The following is a 27096-nucleotide window of genomic DNA, read 5'->3' on the forward strand; positions in this document are numbered from 1 at the left end:
TTTCAAGTGCTTGTTGGCACCGTTGTGCAGCAGAGTCTTGCTAACCAAACTGAATGGACTAGAAAGCAACATTTATCTATTTCAATATTTGGATGTTTGGAAGATGAGCCTTAACTCACTGCAATTTTCTTCTATTGTAATTAACGCTATTCACCAAGACGAGGTAAGGATTGAATACTTATTCATACCTGTTGGAATACTTATTATTTCTGTTGGAAGTAATAAGTGACAATGTCGTGGCTTTTTGTTTGGGAGGGATTACGACAGACGTGCTGAAATGTAACAGTACATCTAGTTTGTAAATGTCGTCTTCTGCTGTTCTAATTCCCACTTAGCAGCTTATGCTGCAGGCATTAGGTCACAGCAATAATCTTGTTTCACTCAGCCTGCAACCACTCAATTGGCCTCAATGGGGACCGGGTTAACGCTCCCATAGTTCACTATTAACAGTTTACGCTTTACTGGATGGTGTGGTCCGTATTTTATTTTATTTTATTTTTACAATACAGAACAACAACAAACAAAAAAAGGGAACATTTGAAGTCAGACAGTCATCGTAACAACCGGGAAGATGGGTTAGAACAGTTTTTCTTAAGAATCCTATGGTCATTTTGGTATCTAAAGAAAGACGGAAAGCCAAAAACATTTCTACATACACAAAGTACATACCCGGTATGCTCCGATCAGGGTTTTATGCTGCCGATTCCGAAAATCGTGAGTGAGAGAGGCCAATACCGACACCAATCGCATGGATTAACAGTCGATTTTTCAATTTATTTATGAGGAGTGGTATTGGCCAGGGCTGCAGGGCAAATAGGTAGTTGTTAAAAAATAAAGATTTGTACGGATTGTCTTTTTTTTCTTTTTGCCTGTGTTTGTGTGTAACCATTTTTCTACTATTTGACACAAAACTGAATTTAATTTGATGCATGTTTCGGAGTAATGCATTGGAAATAAATTGTTCAATGATTTGTTTCTTAGTTTAACATAACAAAATTAACAGAATAAAAAAATACAAATACATGTCTTTTTTAAATACAACTCTGAGCTGCTTAAGTTAAAAGAGAATAAACTGAGTGTGCGGGTTGCATGGGTGTCCATCTTTCATCACTATTGGAGCTGTCCACTACAGAGGTGTGAAAAAGTGTTTGCCCCTTCCTGATTTCACATTTTTTTGCATGTTTGTCACACTTAAACTAATTTAAATATTAGTCAATGACACACAACTGAACACAAAATACAGTTTTTAAATGAAACTTTTTATTATTAATGGAGAAAAACCTACATGGCCCTGTGTGAAAAAGTGATTGCCCCCTGTTAAAACATAACTTAACTGAAATTAATTGAGATCTATCAGTCTGGAAAAGGTTATAAAGCCATTTCTAAAGCTTTGGGACTCCAGCGAACCACAGTGAGAACCATTATCCACAAATAGCGAAAACATGGAACAGTGGTGAACCTTCCCAGGAGTGGCCGGCCAATAAAAAATTACCCTGAGCGCAGCGACGACTCATGCAACAGGTCACAAAAGACCCCACAACAACATCCAAAGAACTGCAGGCCTCACTTGCCTCAGTTAAGGTCAGTGTTCATGACTCCATCATAAGAAAGACACTGGGCAAAAACGGCCTGCCTGGCAGACTTCCAAGACCAAAACCACTGCTGAGCAAAAATAAGATTCGGGTTCTTCTTAACTTTGCCAGAAAACATCTTGATGATCCACAAGACCTTTGGGAAAATACTCTGTGGTCTGACGAGTTGAACTTTTTGGAAGGTGTGTGTCCCATTACATCTGGTGTAAAAGTAATGCCGCATTTCAGAAAAAACATCATACCAACAGTAAAATATGGTGGTGGTAGTGTGATGGTCTGGTGCTGTTTTCTGCTTCAGGACCTGGAAGACTTGCTGTGATAAATGGAACCATGAATTCTGCTGTCTATCAAAAAATCCTGGAGGAGAATCTCCGGCAGAATGTTCGTGACCTCAAGCTGAAACCAACTTGTGTTCTGCAGCAGGACAATGATCCAAAACACACCAGCAAGTCCACCTCTGAATGACTGAAGAAAAACAAAATGAAGTCTTTGGAGTGGCCTAGTCAAAGTCCTGACCTGAATCCTATTGAGATGCTGTCACTTCATGCTGGAAAACCCTCCAATGTGGCTGAATGACAACAATTCTGCAAAGATGAGTGGGCCAAAATTCCTCCACAGTGCTGTAAGAGACTCATTGCAAGTTATCACAAACGCTTGATTGCAGTTGTTGCTGCTAAGGGTGGCCCAACCAGTTATTAGATTTAGGGGGCAGTCACTTTTTCACACAGGGCCATGTAGCTTTGGATTTTTTTTCTCCCTTAATAAAAAAAGGTTTCATTTAAAAACTGCATTTTGTGTTCAGTCGTGTTTTCATTGACTAACATTTAAATTTGTTTGATGATCTGAAATATTTAAGTGTGACAAACATGCAAAAAAAAAAAAAAGAAATCAGGAAGGGGGCCAACACTTTTTCACACCACTGTATGACTTATGACTCGACATTAAGTTGTACACTACCTTAGCTAGAGAACAGTGTGCTCAATGTCTGTATGCTATTTTGTCTTCTATGATTTGTCATTATATAAAGGCATAAAGTCTGAATTCAACAGTTATAGAGTTGAAGCAAATATTCTTTGACTCTGGTGCACTACTCAAAATCAGCTGGCGAGATAGGAGCCCCCTGTGATAGTGTCACCATCATAAGTTTTTGTTTATGTTCATTAAACAATCACACACAAATAGTGTTTTGAGGACAAGACATAATTAGTATAATAATTAGTCGGAAGACCAGATGCTAGGCGGATAACTCTAGCTAGCCAGCTGCCGCCAATGTCAGGTGCAGCCAGTGGCAGCTAGGCAGAGCGTGTAAATAAAGATGCACGATGCAAGATGCAAGAAAAGTCGAACGTCAATAGGTTTGATAAGGGAATGATCAAACACGAAGTATCGATTGGCGTAGCCAGTGTCAAGCTGTGGCAGTGATTAACACAGAAATGTGTCAACATGCTACCAAGGAGAATTTGCATTTGTCATGCACCCAAAAACAGTGTGAAAATTTGTGGTTGCTTTAATTCAGCAAGTGTAAAATGTATATTTTTCCCATAGATACTGGGAAAATGTAAAAGAATATCATGCAGTGGGGGCAACATTCAGGTGGAACATCAGTTTTTTAACTAAACTCATATAGTGCTCCTCATCTTACAGTGGAATGCAAAAAGTTTAATAGTGTGGCGCTCACGAGTCGTAAGGAAGAGATAGTGCTTTAATTATTCAAGCAGAGTAAGAACAGACCTCACAACCCATTGAAAACCCGGGAAGGTCATCACCCAAGACTCACAGTCACAGTCACAAAGAAAAACTAAAAACATCACACAGCAACGCAGCAAAATCTCACCCCGTGAGGTTAAAACGATCATGAGAACGGTGAGCAAAAATCCCAAAAAACACAGAGGGACCTAGTGAATGACTGAAGAGAGAACAAAAGCTACCATCAGTAACACACTACGCTGCCAGGGACTCAAATCCTGCAGTGCCAGACGTGTCCCCCTGCTTAAGCCAGTACATGTCCAGGCTCGTCTGAAGTTTGCTAGAGAGCATTTGGATGATCCAGAAGAGGATTGGGAGAATGTGATATGGTCACATGGAACCAAAATAGAACTTTTTGGTAGAAACTCAACTTATCGTGTTTGGGGGAGAAAGAATGCTGAGTTGAATCCAAAGAACACCATACCTACTGTGAAGCATGGGTGTAGAAACATCATGCTTTGGGGCTGTTTTTCTGCAGAGGGACCAGGACGACTGATCCGTGTAAAGGAAAGAATGAATGGGGCCATGTATCGTGCGATTTTGAGTGAAAACCTAATTCCATTAGCAAGGGCATTGAAGATGAAACATGGCTGGGTCTTTCAGGATGATAATGATCCCAAACACACCTCCTGTGCAACGAAGGAGTGGCTTCGTAAGAACCATTTCAAGGTCCCGGAGTGGCCTAGCCAGTCTCCAGATCTCAACCACATAGAAAATCTTTGGAGGGAGTTGAAAGTCCTGGTTGCCCAGCGACAGCCCCAAAACAACACTGCTCTAGAGGAGATCTGCATGTGTGAAAACCTTGTGAAGACTTACAGAAAACGTTTGACCTCTGTCATTGCCAACAAAGGGTATATAACAAAGTATTGAGATGAACTTTTCTTATTGACCAAATACTTATTTTCCACCATAATTTGCAAATAAATTATTTAAAAATCAGACAATGTGATTTTCTGGATTTTTTTTTCCTCATTTTGTCTCTCGTAGTTGAGGTACACCTATGATGAAAATTGGAGATCTCTCTCATCTTTTAAGTGGGAGACCGTGCGCAATTGGTGGCTGACTAAATACTTTTTTGCCCCCACTGTAAAAAGAAAAAAAAAGTTATAGTTTCCTTGTATGACGGGAGATAAATGTGAAGTTTATGGTGGGTTATGGGAAGTTAAACAGGTATAACAATTACTAGGGATAGCGCCAGTTTCCTGTGTTTTTTTTTTTTTTTTTTTTTTAAAGGGAGCTGTGGTGTAACCTTATGTTTGCTGGTGTGCCTTTATTTTGAAGACCGGCTGTTACCGGAAGAGGGAACCAGTTGGTTGCGGGAGTTTGACGTGTGGCGTGATATGCATGTGGAAAATATCTTGCCGTCTGTTTGAGCCCACATATTAAAAATACGACACCACTGTATAAAGTCGCAAGAAAAAAGTCCCATAGTAGCTAAAATAAAATTGTATACTTACGACAAAAAAGTCGGAATGTTGCAAGACTAAAATTAATTTTTACTTTAAAAGTTAAAAGAAAGTCAAGTTCTTGCCACTTGAAAAGGCTGAGAAGATTGTAGTATTCAGTAGATTTTTAGTTTTATTTCCCACTTAAACTATTTACAGAAGCTTGTGAGGTTAGCTTGATCACCTAAGAAGTAGCCAGGAGGAATACATCAAAAACTACTCAGACTAACCACGGTTGTATCTTGGAAGCAGCGATACTTGTTAGCACTAGTATCATAACCAGCATAAAAATAGTGATACTCTTTGATGAATACAAGTACAGTCATGCGGTGCTTATTCATAAGACAAATTCCATCGAACAGTATGTGTTTATACGTCACAGCAGTAGCTGTGATTTTGGAGCGACATCCTTATACAGGAAGTAGTTGAAGCCACTTCCGGTATTACGGAATCTTATTTTGGAAGCTACCGGATGTCTTGTACATCGTTGTCTTCGTCGCTGCTCTTCGTATGAGCTGGCAACCTTGGCGCAGATGCACTGCAAAAAAAAAAGAATAATTTTGTTGTCGGGTGTGTGACCTCTCACCATGGCTTAATAATCTTTGCACCGGCGGACCGCTCGCTTCAAGCTGCCACAATAAGAACCCTAAAAAGCGAGATGCTCCGAGGTCCCTGCGGCTCCAAACGAACAACACCGCCGCCGATACCGGTCCGGGGATATAGCAATGCTTTTCAAACGGAGAGCCAGGTAGCACTTGCTTGCTTGGAGGACAAAAACGGGTGCGAAATGGAAAAATGGCAGATATGCAATGCAGGGATTGTGTAGCGAAGCGAGGGCGAGAGGGTGTGGGTGGACTCCCTCTCACGCGAAGGCCTTTCTCTAGGATTTTTTGGCATTTCTTGCTAAAATGCATTGTTTCTAATATTTTCCTCTTATCCTTCCTTATATTCCATCTTTGTGTTACTAAAATACCTTTAAGATGCGATATTGTAATAATGCATGTTGCAAAAGCACACAAGACAATAGAGCGATTGGACAAAAATATTTGGACAGATGATATATTCTCATTTATATTTAACATTCATGAGTAATTTGATCATGATGTCATAAAAATGTAGACTTTAAGTGTTCATTTGTGAGGTTCCACAAAATAATCACACTTAGCATTCAGAAATTATGGACATTTTTGTAGGTGCTCACCAGTATTTAGGCATCATTATCCAGTAAGGAAAATCTGCCAGTTATACGCCAAGTGGATTTTACACAGAAAAGCGAGTTGTGTCCGCTTTTGCACAGTGACAAATTGTGTGATCAGATCATTAGGAGAAAAATCGCCAGCTCGACTTGGTCTGACTGAAAAGTGGCGAAAAAAAATCCTGATTTTAATAGTTGTGAAAGGGGCAAAAGAGATCATGCAACACTGCTGCATCAGAGCCATAACCGCACATTTGATATTTATCTTCCTGTGCCTTTTTACGTTGTTACAAGGTTATAGTTATAATATTAGAAAAAAAACCTCTGAGATTTTGAGATTAAAAGAGCAATATTTTGCGGTAAAAAGTTGGGGGGGGGGGGGGCGTTGCGAAAAAGTGACAAACGAGTTGTAATCGAGGAAAAGGCTTCTTGAGACGTCATCTGTACTTCTGTGAACTTCACAGAAGTACAGATGACGTCTCAAGAAGCCTTTTCCTCGATGGACAACTCCTGTACGACTGAGAGCCTACACAGACGAAACGAGTTGTAAAATAACTCGACAAAAACATGGCAAATTAACACAAAAAAGTAATATTCTGGGGAAATGATGAGAAGTCCTGAAAAAAGCAAATAGACTTCTTGAGAACACAAGAAAAAAAGAGGCAGATTTAGGACAATAGTCATAATATGGTGAAGAAAACAGCTGTTATGAGAATCAAGCTATAATGTGAAAGTAAAAAGTCAGATTTTTCCAGAAAAAGTCACAAACGAGATTATAAAGTCTTCATATTATGACAACAAAGTTGGAATGTTTTATGAAATTGAGCCATAATAATTTAATGAAAAAGTAATCGAAAAGTTATAGCATGAGAAAATGTTGATACTTAAGCCGCAGCATTCCAAAGAAAAAGTCGCAAATGAGATGTAATATAGAGTCGTAATATGACCAAAAAAGTTGTAATATGAGAGAAATGTTGCAAAGATAGGAGAAAAAAGTCGTAATGTTATGACAATAAAGCTGTAATGTTTCAAATAAAAGAGCAGATTTTTCAGAGAAAAAGTCCGATGCTTTCAGACAAACTTGCAATGTTAAAAGAAAAAAAGTTGCAAAGTTTCACAAAAAAAGTTATAATGTGAGAAAAAAGTCAGCTTGTTATGACTGTTGGGCACCGTAAAGACAACTACCGCCACTGAGTGGGGTCAGGTCACGTGACGTTCTTTGAACGCTGAACTCATGTGACTCTTCCCATCAGGATGTTGGGCTGGGTGATGTGTCGTCGTGTGGGTCCTCTATGGATGTGGAACACGTTGCTCGTCTTCGGGGTCATCGCGTTCGCCAGCCAACTGCTAGGATACATCTTCAACAAGAGGTAAAGCAACGATATTATTCTTTCTTTTTGTTTTGATTCACGTCCCAATCAATTCCCATCATAAAGTAGGAACAAATAAATGCTACAGGGCCATCTTTGTCTTGTAATTCCCTTTTTTGCAGTCGATATCTTTATCACAATGTTTGTTGCTAGCCAGCATACAAGACACGGTATCTGTAAAGCTGTAGTTTTTTTCATTACTACCAGGCCTGTCACGATAATTGATAAAACAATTAAATCGAACGATAGAAAAAAAGCAAGCAAACGCGGTCAATAATTTTGACGCCTTGATAGACATGTACGTACTGTATGTCTTTTCCATTTTCTCGTCTTGCTCAAGAAGTCCCAAAGGAGACTACTGTGCATAAATAAAAAATAAAAAAAACTCTTGAATCTTGCTGTAGCACACAGGCTGGATGACAAGAGGGTTCACTCTGCTTGTGTCTGAGCACATTGGTTGTATAGGTAAATTAAGGGAAAGAGTGAGCCTCCTGTCAGCTATTCAGCGTCGCTGTCACAGTACTGGAGGCAGGGGCTAACTACGTAGTGGTTGAATACACTGCATTATTGCTAGCTAGCAGTTAGCAAGCAAAGGCCAAGATGAATGAAAGCACAAAAGCTATAGTTTCTAAGACAAATGCCACAGTTCCAGTGTGGATGTGCTGTGGGGCTTTCGTCCCAGCGGTTGGTGCTTGCTGGGCCGTTTGAGCGGCGAAGTGAATACGTAGTGCCGGGCCGCGCGAGCTCGGGATACCCAGGGTATGTGAAGTGGTGACGCCACACGATAAGTGCTATAGTAGGCATCTTCTGTGCCTCACACAGAAACACTACACTTGAATACCATCTAGTGGCTCACATGTGACACAGTGGCCATTGAACGATAAACGTAATGATAGTATGGTCTAAATAAAATCGAAATTATCGATTATTGGCGATAATTTACAGCACAATTATCGACCAGAAAGAGTCGTTATCGTGACAGGCCTAATTACTACTTCACTTCTGCAACTTGCAACTTTTTTCTCAAAGAAAACTGGGAATATTTGACTTGTTACTGAGTGAATTTTTTGGCAAATTTATGGCGTTATTCCTTAAAGGAAAACTGCACTTTTTTCCCCACAAGCCTTGTGTGAGACTTGATCTTGAATGCACTTGAATGCAACTACATTGGTCTGAAAAAGTGTTTGCCCCCTTCTTGATTTCTTTTTTTTCTATATTTGTCACACTTAAATGTTTTAGATCATCAAACTAATTTAAATATTAGTCAATGACAACACAACTGAACACAAAATGCAGTTAAAACATAACTCTGGATAATCACACGTGTGTTCAGTTTGTTCTCAATCAAGAAAACACTTGCATAAGAGGGTTAACAGGGTTTCCACTCTATGTAATTGATCGTGGCGGTGTGCCAAAATAAAAGCCACCACACTTTTAAAATGAGTTTTTTTTAAACTTGAAAACAATTTTAAGTAATATATTGTTAGAATGGATATATATGCTATATAGATACAGTATATAGCTTATTATTTTTGCACATATTGACCACAAGTAGTTTGAAAACTATTTAAAACATCATAAAAATGTTTCACTGCATTTATTTTGATAAGCGTGCACCGGAATCGCCTGCCTGCCTTGCTGACACTTGCGCATGTCTGACCAGATAGACCAGATAAAGTGTCGACTTTCACTGTAGTTCTTATTACGAATGAACAATAGCCCGCAAAATGTGTAGGCAGTTGGCGACAGCTTGTCACACGCTAAGCCTGTCTATGCCAACGTGTGTGATTGCTCGATCATTGATCAGTCCACTTTCTGTCATTTTTGTTTACATGCCTGGCTGGTGGGATCTGGCTAGCTCATTTTTGTCCCACAAGCGAGTTACGAGCTACGATTATCATCACACCGTACTTTTTTAAAGTGTCGCTTAACAATCTTGCTTTCTTGTTATTATGATCATACCTGTGGCTTGTCTTCAAAACACTAGTTGTGTAGAATATTTGCTTCGCGTTGTAGAATTTTTATAAGTGTTCTATTTAATGACAGATGAGCACACTGAGTGGAGATGTGCTTTGTAAATAAAGTGCACTTTAAATGTCGGCAGTGTTCTCAGCAACTTTGCCATTAAATTAACAGTTTTGCTATATTTTCGGTTCATGTTCTGCTAGCTGTTGAAAAAAAGTTAAATAAGTTAATAAATATATAAAAGTCATAAAAAAATGCTATTTGTCATTAAAAAAAAATTGCAGACGCAGGAGCGGCACGACACAGCGACGGCAGTCCGCCCTCCCTTGCAGCCCTCCACTGAGGCTTTAAAAAACCCTGTTGTGTCGAGATCTAAAGAAATTCAGAAATTGCCATTATAGCTGGTGTAAAAGTAATGCTGCATTTCAGAAAAACAACATCATACCAACAGTAAAATATGGTGGTGGTAGTGTGATGGTCTGGTGCTGTTTTGCGGCTTCAGGACCTGGAAGACTTGCTGTGATAAATGGAACCATGAATTCTGCTCTCTACCAAAACATCCAGAAAGAGAATGTGAATGTGTGTGTGTGTGTGCGCGCATTAGGGCTGTCAAAAATAGCGCGTTAATTAACTAATTCATTTCATTAAATTACGTTAACATTTTCAGCGTAATTCACAACAATATTTGTATTGTGCGTGTATGTGGAGGGAAAAAAAAAAGATCATTTAGGATAATCCCTAATGGTGCGTATAGAGAAACAAACAAATCCTCTATTTCTGAAACGACATATTAAAATTCGCTGATCTCGTAAATTTTTTCAAACAGCTAAAACTATACATAAAGCAAACAATAACCTATTACCCAAAAATGTCAATATTTTTCAAAAAGAGAGGAGATGTATGATCTCAGGGAAAAACTAAGCTTAAAACACTTTAACGTGAGAACGCTAGAAACCCACAGCATTGTCACAAAATGGCGCGTTGTATATTGGACTCACAATGCAGACAAGGACAGGAAACAGTTGTGTAACAAAAAATAATTTAATAAGAAAACAGAAAGTACAAAACAATAACTCAGAATGACCACGAGGGAAAAAAATACTAACAACAACACCGGACCGAGTCGCGGGGAAAAAAAAAAAACTAAAAAGGTGCTGTACACACGGGTAACAGGTAAACAAAGTACAAACCAAAAGTCACTGCTACAAAAAGGTAACAGGAGAAGCTAAGAGCTGAAGAAGGTAAGACTAGCAATACAATGTCCACTGCTACACCAGCAGAAAATAACAAAGTGTCCACTGCTATACCAGCAGGAAATAACACGATGTCCAATGCTACACAAGCAGTCAAAAAATACAAAGTCCGATGCTACACAAACAGGCAGAAACACAATACTCACGGTGAAGACAAACGAGACCGGAACAGGGTACAAGAGACAATGGGAATCAGGTGTGCATAAGGTGAAGACGTTCTGGCAACTCGGTGAAGTTGCTGCCTGGTCTAAATAGTCCAGCGTTAATTGGACACAGGTGTGCCTGCTCCACCTCTGATGGCTGAGTGTGCTGTGACGGAAAACAGACATTAGGTGGCAGCAGAGCAGCACACTCACTCATGACAAGCATTCCAGTATGTGGAATCAAATGATGGAACGGATTGAGTAGGGAACTCAAAGCACCAAGATGAGCGATTTCAAGAAACAATACAAACAGTTGATGTTTGCAAAATACAGGGAATAAGAGTTTGGAACCACCACTTTACCATTACCATATATAAGGGATGAGCAAGTACACCACTATCTGTATCTGAGTCTGTTCACCCATCTAAATGATCTATATCCTATCAGTACTCGGAGTGGGCGGGGCATAAACCGGAAATGGGTGGGGCTTACGTCGGTACATTATTTTAAATCTGAAATTGATTGATCAGAAGCTGCTATATTTATTATTATTCAGCTATATGTGTACTGTTTATTTGTGTAAGTGATCTGTAAGACTTCAATTATTTTTAACAATCTGTATGAAGTTGGTGATTCATGCAAACATCCAGTGATGGCAAACAGGGAAATAATCTGTCAGCATCGTTCACTGTAGTTTTCTCACAAGCACCGTGTTCAGTACTACAGTTTTCCAACTGACTTTATATCACCAGCCAAATTACAAGCAAACAGACAAAAAAACTTGTTTTCAACTCTGTCTTGTCAAATGCATCGCGTACTCCTCTCTCTGGCCATAGGTAGTCTGTCTAGGGAGGGGCGGCCGCTGTGTGTGACTGGTCAACCACAGCGCGTTACCCAATGAAGATTTTCCTTCATCACGATTTCATGCTCATACTCAGTAAAAAAGCATTATCTGTTAACGGATCCAGCTCATCCCTACTATATATCTATCTATATAACATACAGTATATATCCATTCATACAATATATTACTTAGCATTGTATTATCATACAATATATTACTTAGCATTGTATTAAAGTTTTTTTTTAAAATCATTATAAGGTGGGGGTAAGGGGGAGAATCACTTTTTCACACAGGCCCATGTAGGTTTTTTTTTTCTCCCTTCATAAGAAATAAAAAATTTCATTTAAAAACTGCATTTTGTGTTCAGTTGCGTTGTCATTGACTAATATTTAAATTTATTTGAGGATCTGAAATATTTCAGGGTGACAAACATGCAAAAAAATAAACACTTTTTCACACCACTGTGTAATGTAATATATACACTCAACAAAAACAGAAACGCAACACTTTTGTTTTTGCTCCCATTTTTTATGAGATGAACTCACAGATCTCACAGATTTAGACAGATAAGTGAACAATATTTGAGAGAAATGGTGATATTGTGTATGTGGAAAAAGTTTTAGATCTTTTAGTTCATCTCACAAAAAATGGTAGCAAAAACTAAAGTGTTGCGTTTCTATTTTTGTTGAGTGTAATAAAAATAAATGTAAATTTATCCTCACACCATGTTACTCAAAATCGTTTACAAACTTATTGTCAATATTACAACTTTTTTCTCATAATGCTACAACTTTTTCTGTAAAATATCACATCTTTATTTTGATATCATTTTACTTTGAATGTATTACTCGCAATATTGCAACTTTTTTCCACAATTTTACGACTTTATTCTCATAACTTTTTTTCTTGCAACATTTTTTATGTTCTGTTCAGCTCCAGCAGCATCCAGCTGGCTGCCCACGCCATCTTATCGTCCTCTGACTCCCAGGGTCCTTCCCTGGGCTCGTGCAGTCCCCACACCCACATCATGTTCCTGAAGACCCACAAGACAGCCAGCAGCACCGTGACCAACATACTCTATCGCTTCGGGGAGGAGCACCACCTCCGCTTCGCCCTGCCACTTGGCTACCAGCTGGGCTACCCCCTGCCCTTCGTCGCCAACAGGGTCAAAGGTTACCAATCGCCCGGTGCTCAGGAGTTCCACATCATGGCCAATCACCTGAGGTTTAAGAAAACTGAGGTCAGTGCACTGAGGAGCAAGGCCACGAAAGTGAAGTTGAAAAAAAGTCATGAGAGCAAAGTCACAATATTACAAGAGAAAAGCTGCAAATTTGGTTTTCGTCATTAATCCATTCCAAAAAGTCAGCCGAAAACCAAAACATAATCAAAACTGAATCAAGTTTTACCATAAGAAATAAAATAAATCCAATTAATCCGTTGCAGACACCCAAAAATACTAACACAAAACACTTTTGATAGAGAATAATTATAGCTTCCATGCAAAAAAAACAATGTAATATACATGCAAATGGATAAATGAACATTTAACACCACTTTTACCTTTATTGAAGATTCTTGGTGAGTACCGCAATGACTGGAGGGAGGAGGGGAAAGGACGGAAGAGCCACGTGCATGCTTTCTCACTCCAGTCCATTACAAAAATTCACTTTAAAGAGTGGACGGTTAGAGCGGTATACTTGCTCACTTGAACTTACCCACCTGTGCGCTGACTTTCTGTAATATCTCCCTTAAACCGTTTCCTCTGCAACCTGTGTTAACGTGGAACCTTTACATTACAATCCTGTTGCACTTTGCTATAAGTTGTTTCTTGAATTCAATAGTTTCTCCCCTTCTTTATCAAGGTTCTGGCACTTGCTACTTTTTTGTGGCCATACTCAAGCATTGTGCTTATTATGAGAAAGAAATGAGACATATATGAAATTCTTTGTCGTTCTGTGTGCATTCTATGAACAAATAAACCACACACTCACACACAATAAAGGATTGCCTGGTCAGAATCTTTCGATCGTGTCCCAACTCGAAAAGAACCATGACCACTAGTCACCAACGGGCGGATGTTTTTTTGGGCACTTGCTTTGATACGTGGGCAGACTTTATTAATCTCCAAGAGAAATTCACATTTCTAGCAGCTCTGCAAATATGTCATAATGAACTTAATCACTCGATCACAAAATAAAATAAAACAACATGACAGACAAGAAAATAGAATAAGAATAAATGAACACATAAATAGGAAACAGATCATGTCAAATTTGTAATGCAATAATGCATAATAAATAATAATAATAGTACATAGGGTAATAAGTCCAGTCCTGTGTGTGTTTTTATTGCTCTCTCTGTTGTGTTAAAAAGCCACATGGCGTTGGGGAGGAATGATCTACTCAGTCATTTGGTGGAGCAGGACAGTGATAGTAATCTGCCACTGAAACTGCTCTTCTGTTGGGAGATGATGCTGTGCATTGGTGAGGCGCACTGTTTGGCCTGTAATTCTAGCAATCATTTTTGTAATCGAGGCGTACGAGAACAGAGGTAGCACTGTATAACGTCACAAAGTAACAAGAAAAAAGTTTGACTATTATAAGAAAAATGTTTCATTCGAAAACAAAATTGCATACTTTCAAGAAAAAAGTTGGAATGGTACAATAATAAAGTCATGAAGTTTCAACAATAAAGTTGTAATTTTGTCAGAAAAAAGGCAGAATGTTGCGTGAATAAAATTGTGGTATTGAAGCTATATGAATAAAGCTTCAATATTTTGATTAAAAACTCTTATTACGAGCAAAAATTGGCACTGTTATGAGGAAAAATGTGTAATGTCATAATTGTAATGAGAATAAAATCGTAGTATGACAAGGAAAAAGTTTTGAGGAAACAGTTTGATTTTCCAGTATTATGGGGCGATAGTAATTGAAAAATTGTAGTCGTAGCAGAAACCATTTGCAACGTTATTATTAGTATAGAGTATTATTATATAATAGTATATAATAGTATTATGACAAACAAGTTGCAGTGTTATGATAATAAAGTCGAATTGCGAGAAACAAGTTGTAACGTTATGAGAAAAAACAGGTTGCAATGTTATGAGAATAAAGTCGTATGATGAGAAGCAAGTTGCAATGTTATGAGAATAAAGTCGTATGATGAGAAGCAAGTTGCAATGTTATGAGAATAAAGTCGTATGATGAGAAACAAGTTGCAATGTTATGAGAATAAAGTCGTAATATTATGAGAGTAGAGTTGTAGTATACGAGAAGCAAGTTGCAATGTAATGAGAATGAAGTCGTAGTATTACGAGAATCAAGTCATAGTCTCCAAGAAACAAGTGGCAATGTTATGAGAATAAAGTTGTAATATGAGAATGAAGTCGTAGTATACGAGTAGCAAGTTGCAATGTTATGAGAATGAAGTCGTAGTATTATGAGAAACAAGTTGCAGTGTTTTGAGAATAAACTCGAATTGCGAGGAACAAGCTGTAACGTTTTGAGAATAAACTTGAATTGCGACAAACAAGTTGCAGTATCATGAGAAAAAACAGGTGCAATGTTATGAGAATAAAGTCGTAATATCACAAGAATAAAGTCGTAGTATACGAGAAACAATTATACTGCACAAGAAGCAAGTCGTAATGTTAAGAGGTTAAAGTCGAATTGTGAGAAACAAGTTATGAGAAAAACAGCTTGCAGTCAACGTTCCCTCTAAGCTGGGCGCATGCACAATTGCACACTTATCTAGTGTTCTCAGCGAACAAGAAATCCTTGCTACGCAGCAAAATAAATGTAAATAAAATAAAGACATAATGTATTCTGTACCATTTTGCATTCATTAACAGCGCGTTACTTACTGTAGTACATGCCGCTGTTTTGCAGGTTAGCGTATAGCTACTGGACAGGGGCGCTAAATGCTGCTTGCTAACCCTGTATAATGGTGAAAGAAACGGGTAGTGCGACAGCCACACACCAAGCTAAAGTAAAAACAACAAAAAAAGTCCTCTAAGGTGCACTGGCTGTCGGAGTATGTGGGAACAAAAGAACAAGAGTTGAGTTCTTTTTCAAATGAGGGCTGCTGTGAGCCAGTTTTCTGAGTGAAAAGTGTGAACGGTACCTGTGCATGTGGTACTTTTATTTTGATGGCCGGATTTACAGGATACAGGAAGTGTTATGCCAAGTTTGCACGAGTGATGCTGAAGGGACCAGAAGTACATTTCCAGAATGAGATAGTACCAGAGCAGGCTGCTGCAAAACAGAAAGGAAATAAGGAAATAACAGTAAACATAATTGACAAAATAAATGGTAAAAATAAAAGAAATGGATATAGGGGCCCAAGGCGGGAACCTTGGCGGTACGATCCTCGGCTGCAGAAACTAGCTCTTTGCACGTGGAATGTCACCTCTCTGGTGGGGAAGGAGCCTGAGCTGGTGCGCCAAGTGGAGAAGTTCCGCTTAGATATAGTCGTACTCACCTCGACACACAGCACGAGCTCTGGAACCAGTCCTCTCGAGAGGGGGCGGATTTTAGTCCACTCTGGCGTTGCCAGTAGTGAGAGGCGGCGAGCAATGCTGGCAATTTGCGTTGCGCCCGTCTCAGAGCTTCGGGTGGGGGGTACGGGTCCGGACTGTTTGCACTTATGCGCCAAACAGCAGTTCAGAAACCCGCCCTTTTTGGACTCCTTAGAGCAGGGGTGTCAAACTCATTTTCACCGAGGGCCACATCAGCATAATGGCTGTCCTCAAAGGGCCAGATGTAACTTATAAATGTAACTACTACTTAATGTTAAATAACTCATTATTTATTATAACTTATTCAAGTCACAATTACAGTTGCATAGAAAACATACAAGTATGTTCGCTTGTTGCTCTGACATAAATCCTTTTAATTTTTGTCAGCTTATGAAAACCCACATAACTCCATTAATGAAGGATCAAACTGTCCAAAGTGAATAAAGTTTTCCTTTACTCTGCATAAAAAGAGCAATGTCTTCCCTGAGCTCAAAAAATCGCTTGAGGACTTTGCTCCTACTCAGCCACCGTACTTCTGTATGGTACGGCACATCCCCGTGTTCCGAGCCCATCTCCAGCAAAAACTGCTGGAACTGACGGTGATTCAGGCCATGCGCTCGAATGAAGTTCACTGTTTTCATGACTGTCACAATGTCCTCCATCCCCAGCACCTTCCCACACAAAGCTTCTTGATGGATAATGTAATGATACGTTAGCAGAGGCGTGTGGCAGTTCATTTTTTGCATTTTCCCCTTCATTATTCCAACCAAGCTCACTTTTCCTCCACACATTGCCGGTGCACCGTCTGTAGTTAATCCCACCAAGTTTTCCCACTGCAATGCATTTTCATTTACGGACTTTTCCACCGCATCAAAAATGTCCTGCCATTACTTGCCACATCTAGCACCTCCTCAGTGATAGAGAGGTCCGACTTTACGCCTCTAAAAAAATTGGTAACTGCGCTGTGTCTGTGTTATCTCTGCTTTCATCAACAGCTAATGAAAAAGCTGTGTAGCAGCGTGTCTCCTCAGCCAGCTGTGTTGAAAGATTTTCTGCTCGTTCCTTCACTTGGTCCGCGATGGTGTTTCTTGATAAACTGACATTTTTAAAAGTCTGTAACTGGTCGGGACACACCTGCTCACAGACCTTCAGCATGCACTGCTTCAAAAACGCTCCCTCTGAAAAAGACTTGGAAGCGTGGGCGATTCCTTCAGCCACAAGGAAGCTACCTTCCTTGTGGCTTCACTGCGGCCTCGTTTTTGGCTGTGGATTTCATGAACAAACTCTGCTGCGACCGCAGTTTGCCTTTTAATTCTTGGGCAATTTGTTGTCTTTCTTGAAGGCTAGCTTTAGCGTACTTAGCTCTGTGTTTGGTGTCAAAATGTCGACGCAGATAGTACTCTTTGACAACCGACACCGCCTCGTAACACAAAAGACATACCGGTCTTTCTCCTTGAAGCACAAACAAGGACCTGCCTTCCCATCTTTTTCGAAACAGTCTTCCGTCTACGTCAACTTTTCTCTTTCTGGACATTTTGGGATCATTATTTATATCTCAATTCCGCTCGTTGGCATGGATGTGGAAACACTGCCGTGGCTACCGTAGTCGAAAGGCATTGTGGGAAATGTAGTTTTTGGTCAAAGCACGCTCTTAATTTATTTTTGGTATTTATTTTTAAACACTCAAACTTTTAAGCTCTCGTGGGCCACATAAAATGACATGGTGGGCCACATGTGCACTTAGCACTAGGACATCCTGGACCACAGTTCAATGATTGACTTCGTAGTCGTGTCGTTGGACTTGCGGCCACATGTTTTGAACACTCAGGTGAAGAGAGGGGCAGAGTTGTCAACCAGCCGCTGATGGTGGGGGAGGACACCGGTTAGACCTGGCAGGCCCAAACGCATTGGGAGGGTATGCTGGGAAGGTCTGGCAGAGTCCCCTGTCAAAAGGAGTTTCAACTTCTAACTCCGGGAGAGCTTCAACCGTTTTCCGAGGGACATTGAGTCAGGCGTTAGGAGCCTCCATTGCCGTTAGTAGGTCACTGCCTGTCGTGGCGGTAATCCCAGAATCCCATTGGTGGACACCAGTGGGGAGGGATGCCGTCAAGCTGAAGAAGTCCTATCGGGCCTTTTTGGCCCATGGGTCTCCAGAGGCATTTGACAGGTACCGGCAGGCCAGTCATTGAGGCTCTGGAGGTCGCTGATGCAAAAACTCGGGCATGGGAGGATTTCGGAAAAGGCATGGAGAACGACTTCCACGGCTTCAAAGAGATTCTCGAGATTCTGGTCTCTCCCTTAGAGATAAAGTGAGAAGCACTGTCATCCGGGGGAAACTTGGAGTAGAACCGCTGCTCCTCTGCATTGCCAGGTGAGGTGTCTCAGGTCTCTGGTCCGGCTGCCTTCTGGACACCTCCCTGGGAAGGGCACGTCCGACTGGTAGGAGGCCTCGGCGAAGACCAAGGACACACTGTAGAGACTATGCCTCTAAACTGGACTGGAACGCCTCAGGACCTGCTGGGAGGAGCTAGACGAAGTAGCCGTGGAGAGTGGCCGTGGCTTCCCTGCTTAGGCCGCAGCCCCAGTGACAATACCTTGGATAAACGGAAGAAGATGAATGGATGGATATTACTAGAAACAAGTTGCAATTTTTTGAGAATCAAGTTAGAATATTATGAGAATAACATTATTATAACACTAATATTACAACTGCTTTCTCAATATGACGTTGTTACATTTTGTAAAATTACCACATTTTCCCCACAAAAGTGCTACTTTTTTCCTCGTAACATTTCATTGTCATGAATTGTCGTTGTAGAACTAAAAGCGACTTTGCCTTTTTTTCCTACTTTGTGTGTTCCAGGTGGAAAAGGTGATGCCTGCAGACACCTTCTACTTCTCCATCATGCGGGATCCTGTCGCAATTGCGGAGTCCTCCTTCGATTACTACAAAGCAACCACCCCTGCATTTTGGAAGGCTAAAACGTTGGGCGATTTTGCGGACGATCCGTGGAAATACTACAACCCGCGTGCCAGGAACAACCACTACGCCCGCAACTTGCTGTGGTTCGACTTTGGGATGGACCACAATGCAAATTTTTCTGTTAGCCTGGCACGTCGCGGCGAGGCGCTAATTCGCCACACCTTCAAGTTAGTCCTGATGACGGAATTCTTTGACCAATCCATGATCCTCCTCAGACATGCCCTCTGCTGGCCTCTGGACGCCGTTGTCTCGTTTAGCCTTAACGCTAGGCAGCGGAAGCTGGGTGGACGAGGCGGTGGTAGTGGTCGTTCCCAAAGCAATCCGGTTCTATCGGAGGATCAGCAGGAAAAGCTCCGCCAGTGGAATGCCTTTGACTGTTTTATATACGACGCCTTCAACCGGACCTTCTGGGAGAAAGTGGACAAGTTCGGCAAGTCCCGCATGGAAGAGGAAGTGGGTCTCCTCCGGAAGCGTCGAGAAGCGCTCACTCGGTTGTGTCTCAGGGACGGAGGTAAGCCTATAGAGGCCCATCACATCCGGGATAAAACCATACGACCATACCAGAGTGGACTTGTGAAAATTCTGGGCTACGAGCTGCAACCGGGTCTAGACAATTCTACCAGGATAGCGTGTCTGAGGATGATCCGACCTGAGCTCCAGTACAAGGACTTGCTGGACGCCAAACAGTTCCCACGAACTCGAGGACAACAGTCGGACCACCGGATTCAGACGGATTCTGGACTGATGAAGGCCGGAAGAGGAAAGTCTGAACCGGTTTGAGCCAAAAAAAAACAAGCCTCTTTTGCACTTCCACGTTGTAGTTGTTTGCCTCGCGTCATTCTTGTCCTTTTGGGATGTTTATGAGACGGAGTGACGGTTTTACGGTACTGTAGGTTATTATTGTTATTGCACAATGTTGTTGTTATGCTACATCCTCAGCCAGAGGGGTGTACTGTGAAGCGAGTTTAGTGGGTTAGCAAGGTCTGTTCCGTGGACTACGAAGGTGGCTCATCTTTAAAGTGGCTTTTTCACCATGGTAACTTTGGCTAAACTCATAAACTGGAATATTCTGGAATTGGAAGATTCTCACAGTTAGAGCAGAGAAAACCTGTTTATGACTTTCTAAATACGGTTTTTAACATTATTAGAGCCCTGTAGACATGAAATAAGACCCCTATCGTCACGTTTTCAGCAGAAAGCTGAAAGAATGGATGATACCTGGTTGGGTGCACGGAAATTCACAGTTGGGACTGGAACCAATTCACCGCGATAAACAAGGGACTACTGTAGACCAGTGGTTCCCAAACTTTTTACAGTGGCGTACCCCTTCAGATATTTGACCTGAAGCCATGTACCCCCTACTCCTGCACAGTTAAAAAACATCTACCTTTTGATCTTAATTCACTTGAAGTATTGAACATAGTGAATTGGTTAATTAATTTTACACTCTTAATTGTGAGTTTTAGGTGCTAATTGTTTTTCATTTTTATTCATGTACCCCCTGTGACAATTGCTGTACCCCACTTCGGGAACCTAGGCTGTAGCCACATTTCAAAGATGAAAAAGACAGTTTTTGCTCCAGTTTATTTTATTTTATTATTTTATTAAATTGATAAGTGTTAATATGTAAATGTTGCACAATGTTGAGCTTTCAGAAATGAAAACACTAAAGGATATGCAGTTGCGAAGTCGCGGTTCCAACATCACTCCCACACTCTTTCAAAAAATAATAAATGATTGCTGTTTCGCAGTTGACTATGGCCTCTTATTAGTCAAGAAATATTGAAATACAAGTTATATATAGTATTCTGGTCACTAGGCGTCAGTACTGACACAAAACATTGATGGGACATGACATTACATTACATTACTTTCACACTGCATGTGGTCAGCCGTGGCATGTCCAACATGATAGAGTGAAAAAAGTTCTCCTGTTTTGTGTGGAAAAGGTACATTTTTGGCTTCTTACCTTTTTCCCCACTCTGTTTGAAACACTAAGTTTCGGATAAGTAAATTTCAGAGGCTAACTACTGTGGTTAGCTTGGTAGCTTCCTATCTTATGTCCCTGCAGTGATCCCATAGCCTGCGCAATGTGGTGTAAACAAAGAATAATTTGAGTAGAAAGGTGACTCTACCGGTGTTATGTCATGTCTACAGGGCTCTAATAATGGTAAATATTGTATTTAGGAAGTCATAAACAGGTTTTCTATGCTCTTAACTGCAAAAATATTCCATTTGATCCTAGTTCTTGGTAATTCACTATCGCGGTCGGGTCTGGAACCAATTTACCGCAATAATCGAGGGATGACTGTACGGGGAATTTAGGTTTTGTTGAGCTGCATGAGTGCAAAGCGCCCGTGTACGTTGAGCCACTTTCGCAGTACAGGCCTCAGGGCTATTCAACGACATAACAAAGAGAGCCACACTTTCACACACTTCAAGGCCCAGGGGCCGAACACGCGCTGCCCCATTAAGCTCACTTGACACGAGTAGCCCCATTTTGAATGCTTTTATTTATATAACTTTAAAACATAGAATTCCACAAACACTGAACTCTGTATTTTAAAACGAAGCAGTTTGAGTACAACAAAAGTGCATTTAACAAAATAAGGTGCATTACCGCGATGTTTCAAATGAAAAATAAGTTGAATCACACCAGTATTTTACGTAAAATGAACATTGTCTAGTAGGCGTAACTAAGGTCTGACACAGCACACAAATATACACATTTGGCCAACAAAACAGCATCTTTCTTACAACGGATATGACTGTTGATGGATGCCATTACTTGGTTTTTGAAAGGCTTTTTCTTATTAGCAAGCATCCATGCTATCCAAGCTATAGTTGCCTTCTGTTGTGTAGAGCAGGACCAAGACAAAATAATCCGGCTTTCAAACTTCTACATTTCTGTGTGCGTGTATATGAACCGAGGGGATGGACTGTGTCAAAGTTTTGATGTTTGCTCTGAAAGTGCCTCCGTGGGTTTTGTTCCTGTGAAACAGCGTTTACTTCGCTACTAAGTAAAGACATCGGCTTTCCCACTGCATTTTCGATAAATGCATATTTTGTAGTCGAGTCGCTGTGAAAAGTCCCAAATTTCAATAGCTACTTTTCTTCTTCTACTGCTTCTTCATTGTGATGCGTGCGCCTTGCTGTTTCCCCCTGCAGAGCGGTGGAGGTACTGCATGAATGAGCCCTTCGACTGTAGTTTGAATGGCTTCATTATTTGGGTGATGTTTGGCGGCACAAATTCAAAACAAGATGTGGCCGCCAGTCGAATATCTCTGTCCTAAGCTTTTACTTCAAGCGTAATAATACAGCAGAGCCTCTAAAAAGTCAGACAAAGTCAGAGATTGCTCAAGAAAAAAATGATTATGCTGGACATCTTACGAAAATATTAGGGCCACACTGAAAACAAGGAAGAATGGGCAAATGAAAAGGAAAAAAATGATTTTTTGAGAGACAAAAAAAATAATGCATTTGCAAGAATAAAGTCACAGTATTACAAGAAAAAAATTGCAGTTACGAGAATTATGTGGTCAATGGAAATGAAAAGCTACAAAGTTAGGGGGATAAGGTTTGTGATGTTACAAGTGGAAAGTTGCAAAGTTAAAAGAATAAAATTGCAATGTGAGAAAGTTGCAATATGATGACAAACACATTGTAGTTCCGACAGCAAAGTCGTAGTAATGCCAGAAAAATGCCAACAAGTTGTTGGAATAAAGTTGTAGCGACACAGGAAAAACGGATACAAAGAGACAGCTCATTACTGCACATAGTGGGAACAACTTAAAGTATTCCACCTATAAAGCCCTCTGAAAAAGCCTCCAAAAAGCACCAACAATGCTACATTTTCAAATCCTGTGACGTGCATATTCACCAAGCTACAGCGACATTGTTATTATTATTATTATTGTTAACACGGTTACACCAATCGAACTACGTTACTGGCGCCTTGACACTTACTGTAGCTGTAACTCACCAGCTGGCCAGCGGGCTAGCAACTAGCTTCACCACAGACTCACAATGCCTCAAACCACTACAAAAAAGGTAAGGATACATATTGCACCTGACACCACTGCTGCTGAGTTTTTATTTCTCAGTTTGGAAAAGTTAACGCTAGATATAGGTGTTCGTTTCTATATTGCTATGTGAAATCAATGCTTAAATGCGGTAATGCTTAAAAATGGCCAAAATGCGCAAAATGCTGGAAGTATTACATGTTATTATGAATGTGGATATGGTCACAGCATAGATATAAAACCATAAAACCTTGTTGGAGGAGGTGTTTTAATAGCGGTCTTTATAGGCAACCTACAGTGGTTTAAAAGAGGGTTTGCCCCCTTCCTGATTTATTTTATTTTTTTGCATGTTTGTCACGCTTCAATATTTCAGCTCATCAAACAAATTTACATATTAGTCAATGACAACACAACTGAACACAAAATGCAGTTTTAAAGGAAACTTTTTATTATTAAGGGTGGAAAAAAATCCAAACCTACATGTCCCTGTGTGAAAAAGTGATTGCCCCCGAAAGCTAATAACTGGTTGGGCCACCCTTAGCAGCAACAACTGCAATCAAGCGTTTGTGATAACTTGCAATGAGTCTCTTACAGCGCTGGAGAGACATTTTGTCCCACTCGTCTTTGCAGAATTGTTGTCATTCAGCCACATTGGAGGGTTTTCCAGCATGAAGCGCCTTTTTAAGGTCATGCCACAGCATCTCAATAGGATTCAGGTCAGGACTTTGACTAGGCCACTCCAAAGTCTTCATTTTGTTTTTCTTCAGCCATTCAGAGGTGGACTTGCTGGTGTGTTTTGGATCATTGTCCTGCTGCAGAACCCAAGTTGTTTTCCGGACATTTTCCTTCAGGATTTTTTGGTAGACAGCAGAATTAATGGTTCCAATTATCGCAGCAAAACAGCCCCAGACCATCACACTACCACCACCATATTTTACTGTTGGTATGTTCTTTTTCTGAAATGCTGCGTTACTTTTCACCAGATGTAATGGGGGACACACCTTACAAAAAGTTCAACTTTTGTCTTGTCAGAGTATTTTTCCAAAGGTCTTGGGCATCATCAAGATGTTTTCTGGCAAAATTGAGACGAACCTTAATGTTCTTTTTGTTCAGCAGTGGTTTTGGTCTTGGAACTCTGCCATGCAGGCCGTTTTTGCCCAGTGTCTTTCTTATGGTGGAGTCATGAACACTGACCTTACCTGAGGCAAGTCAGGCCTGCAGTTCTTTGGATGTTGTTGTGGGGTCTTTTGTGACCTCTTGGATGAGTCGTCTCTTGGGGTCATTTTGGTTGGCCGGCCACTCCTGGGAAGGTTCACCACTGTTCCATGTTTTCGCCATTTGTGGAGGGGTTTGCTAGAGTCCCAAAGCTTTAGAAATAGCTTTATAACGGTTTCCACACTGATAGATCTCAATTATGTTTTAACGGGGGAGCAGTCACTTTTTCACACAGGGCCATGTAGGTTTGGATTTTTTTTTCTCCCTTAATAATAATAAAAAAATCATTTAAAAACTGCATTTTTTGTTTAGTTGTGTTGTCATTGACTAACATTTAAATTTGTTTGGTGATCTGAAACATTTAAGTGTGACAAACATGCAAAAAAATAAGAAATCAGGAAGGGGGCAAACACTTTTTCACACCACTGTAGGCGGATCCCATTACGTGCAGTCACGAGCTTTTGCTTTTTATCAGTTTTTATATCTTTAGAACGCACAGTAAGACATACAGTGTGTGTTCATGTCTCACATAAGGCTTGTGGTTTATGGACAGAATCCCCCCCAAAAAGTGCAGTTTTCCTTTAAGAATTAAGTCATAATGTTACAAGTAAAAAATCCTGTTTCGAGTTTAAAATTGCAAATTCGCAGCATTACCAGAAAAAAAGTCAGTGTTAAATGAACTGTGTAAAGTTGAAATGTTGCATAAATGTATGATTATTATGATAGAAAACTTGGAAAAGTTCAGAGAAAAAGTTGTATTATTGTGAGAATTACAAAAGTATAAAAAGAATGAATGTCATAGTGTGCTGATTGCGTGTAAGTCACAATATTACGACAAAAAGTCTTCATTCGCAGTGTTCCCAAAATAAAGTCAGTATTACAGGAAGCAAGTCGTAAAGTTAAAGTTGCAAGAAGAAATCGTTTTTTCTTGTAATATCAAATCTTTATTCTTGTAAAATGTTATTGTTGAACTTTTTTCCATGTGAAATGATTGCGTTTGTTCTCATAGAATTTTTGTTTGTTTCGGTGCGGGTCTATAAGCTTGCTTTTTCTTTTTCTTTGGCTTTTATTTTGGTGATATTTATTGTATATATCACAGAACGGTTCCACTGAACAAGAAAAGTGTGATGATGGCCATAGAACTGTAGAACCAAAAATTTCAACATCAGAGGTTCTGTGGTATTTGTATTACTTTCCTTATTGTTGATCATGGTACTTGAAATGGTACGTTTTCTTTCAGCTCATATTTTGTCTACACTACAAGTGTATTTGACGTTTTTAGGGAAAAAGGTACTTTAGGTTTTTGGGGCTTTTAAAAAATATATTGTACGTGATTTTAGATTTGCATGCCAAGGTTTTTTTTTTAATAGAAAAATGGTACTCTTTAAAATTAATAAAAATGAACGATAAGAATTTAATTAGGGCAAAATAATGGGATATTATTTTGTGGGGGATGATGTAATGGATACTGCATAAAGTATTTCCTCAAATAGGGTCTTTTTTTTTTAGATGCCGCGCCTAAATTGAATCACTTTTTTCTCCTTTTTTATTATAGTATTATATGCATTATTACATGTATCATTTAAAAATGTTTTAAAAATATACATTAATTTATAATTTGTGATTTTCATCCAAATGTTATTTCTTTAACATGACTGATAAAAACATTGAAATATGTTTTTTATAGTAGTATTATTTTAATTAGGCATTTATTGTGCAAAAAAATGATCACAAATATATATAATTGTTTGTAATATTATATAAATGTCTCACGTCTGATATATTTTGCCTGGTACTCTTTGCGGTTGAGTATTACCCCATTTGACATCATTACAGCATTATTTGATCTTAAATTGTAATAGAAAAATAGTAAAAAACAAGTCACTCACGCATATTTCACTCCTGTGACTGTGCATTTTCGTCCTGGCGTCGTTCCGCGGTACTATAGCGTTTTTGGATCCTTGTTAAAACATATTGCTGCAGACGAACCGAAGATTCATTTGCAAGCTAGCATGCTAGCAATGACACTGGAGACATGGCAGGATGACAAGAAGGAGGTTGATTGACAAAGGTCTACAGCCAATCAGGGCCCAGAAAACAGTGGGCGGTGCAGACAGACAAGAGGGAAGAGAGAGACACTCAACTTACCACAACGCAATTCTTCTTAAAGGGCCAGTCTTGGCCTGTAACAGTGTTCAAACGCTGTAAACATTTTTTTTTAAAAAAACACTAAAATTCTGCAAAAGGTGAACCGCAATAGAGCTAGGGAACACTATATACCAATTTATTATAATACATACAATGATGTAATATACCATTTTAATTTGGTATTTGTGTACTAATTATTTTTAAAATATGTTCTCATAATATTATTTGGGGAAAAAAAGTATTCCTGCAGGCATGTAATGCTTGGTACTCTCTGCAGTTGAGTAAATAAAAAGAGGTCCCTATTTGAGGAAAATATTTTACAATTTGAGAATTGCTGTCAGTCTGAAATAAGGTTTTTTTTTAACTCAATTTAATAATTAGTAAAACAAACCTTAAATGAAGGGAACGTTGCTGTTTTTGGGAGGTTTTTTTTTTTTACTCTAATGAATGATAAAACAAAGTTTAAATGACGGGACGTTGCTTTTTTTTAAGCTTTGCTTTACTGACAGTGGGTTAGAAAAATATTTTTAAAAATACTAAAAATAACCCGTATTTTTCCTATACAATACACTACAGACATTCCTTATATCATAACAAATGTTGCAATAAATTTAAACAAAATAATTGGAAATTATCCCCAAATGACTATATTTACAAAA

The 27096-nt window shown here is 39.6% G+C and overlaps 1 protein-coding gene across 2 annotated transcripts; it reads left to right on the forward strand.

The window, feature by feature from the left end:
* gal3st4 (galactose-3-O-sulfotransferase 4) lies at positions 1–26994 on the forward strand. Of its 2 annotated transcripts, none has more exons than XM_054753405.1 (4): positions 1–163; positions 7232–7348; positions 12487–12793; positions 18933–26994. In XM_054753405.1, the coding sequence occupies exons 2-4, from the start codon at positions 7233–7235 to the stop codon at positions 19830–19832; spliced, it is 1323 nt and encodes a 440-aa protein (XP_054609380.1). In that variant the 5' UTR covers positions 1–163; position 7232; the 3' UTR covers positions 19833–26994. The 2 variants fall into 2 exon arrangements, with proteins under 2 accessions (XP_054609380.1, XP_054609378.1); XM_054753403.1 differs by lacking the exon at positions 1–163 and adding an exon at positions 5259–5531.
* The last annotated feature ends 102 nt before the right edge of the window (positions 26995–27096 follow it).

The sequence above is a fragment of the Dunckerocampus dactyliophorus genome, chromosome 15, assembly GCF_027744805.1.
Source record: "Dunckerocampus dactyliophorus isolate RoL2022-P2 chromosome 15, RoL_Ddac_1.1, whole genome shotgun sequence".
NCBI lineage: Eukaryota > Metazoa > Chordata > Actinopteri > Syngnathiformes > Syngnathidae > Dunckerocampus > Dunckerocampus dactyliophorus.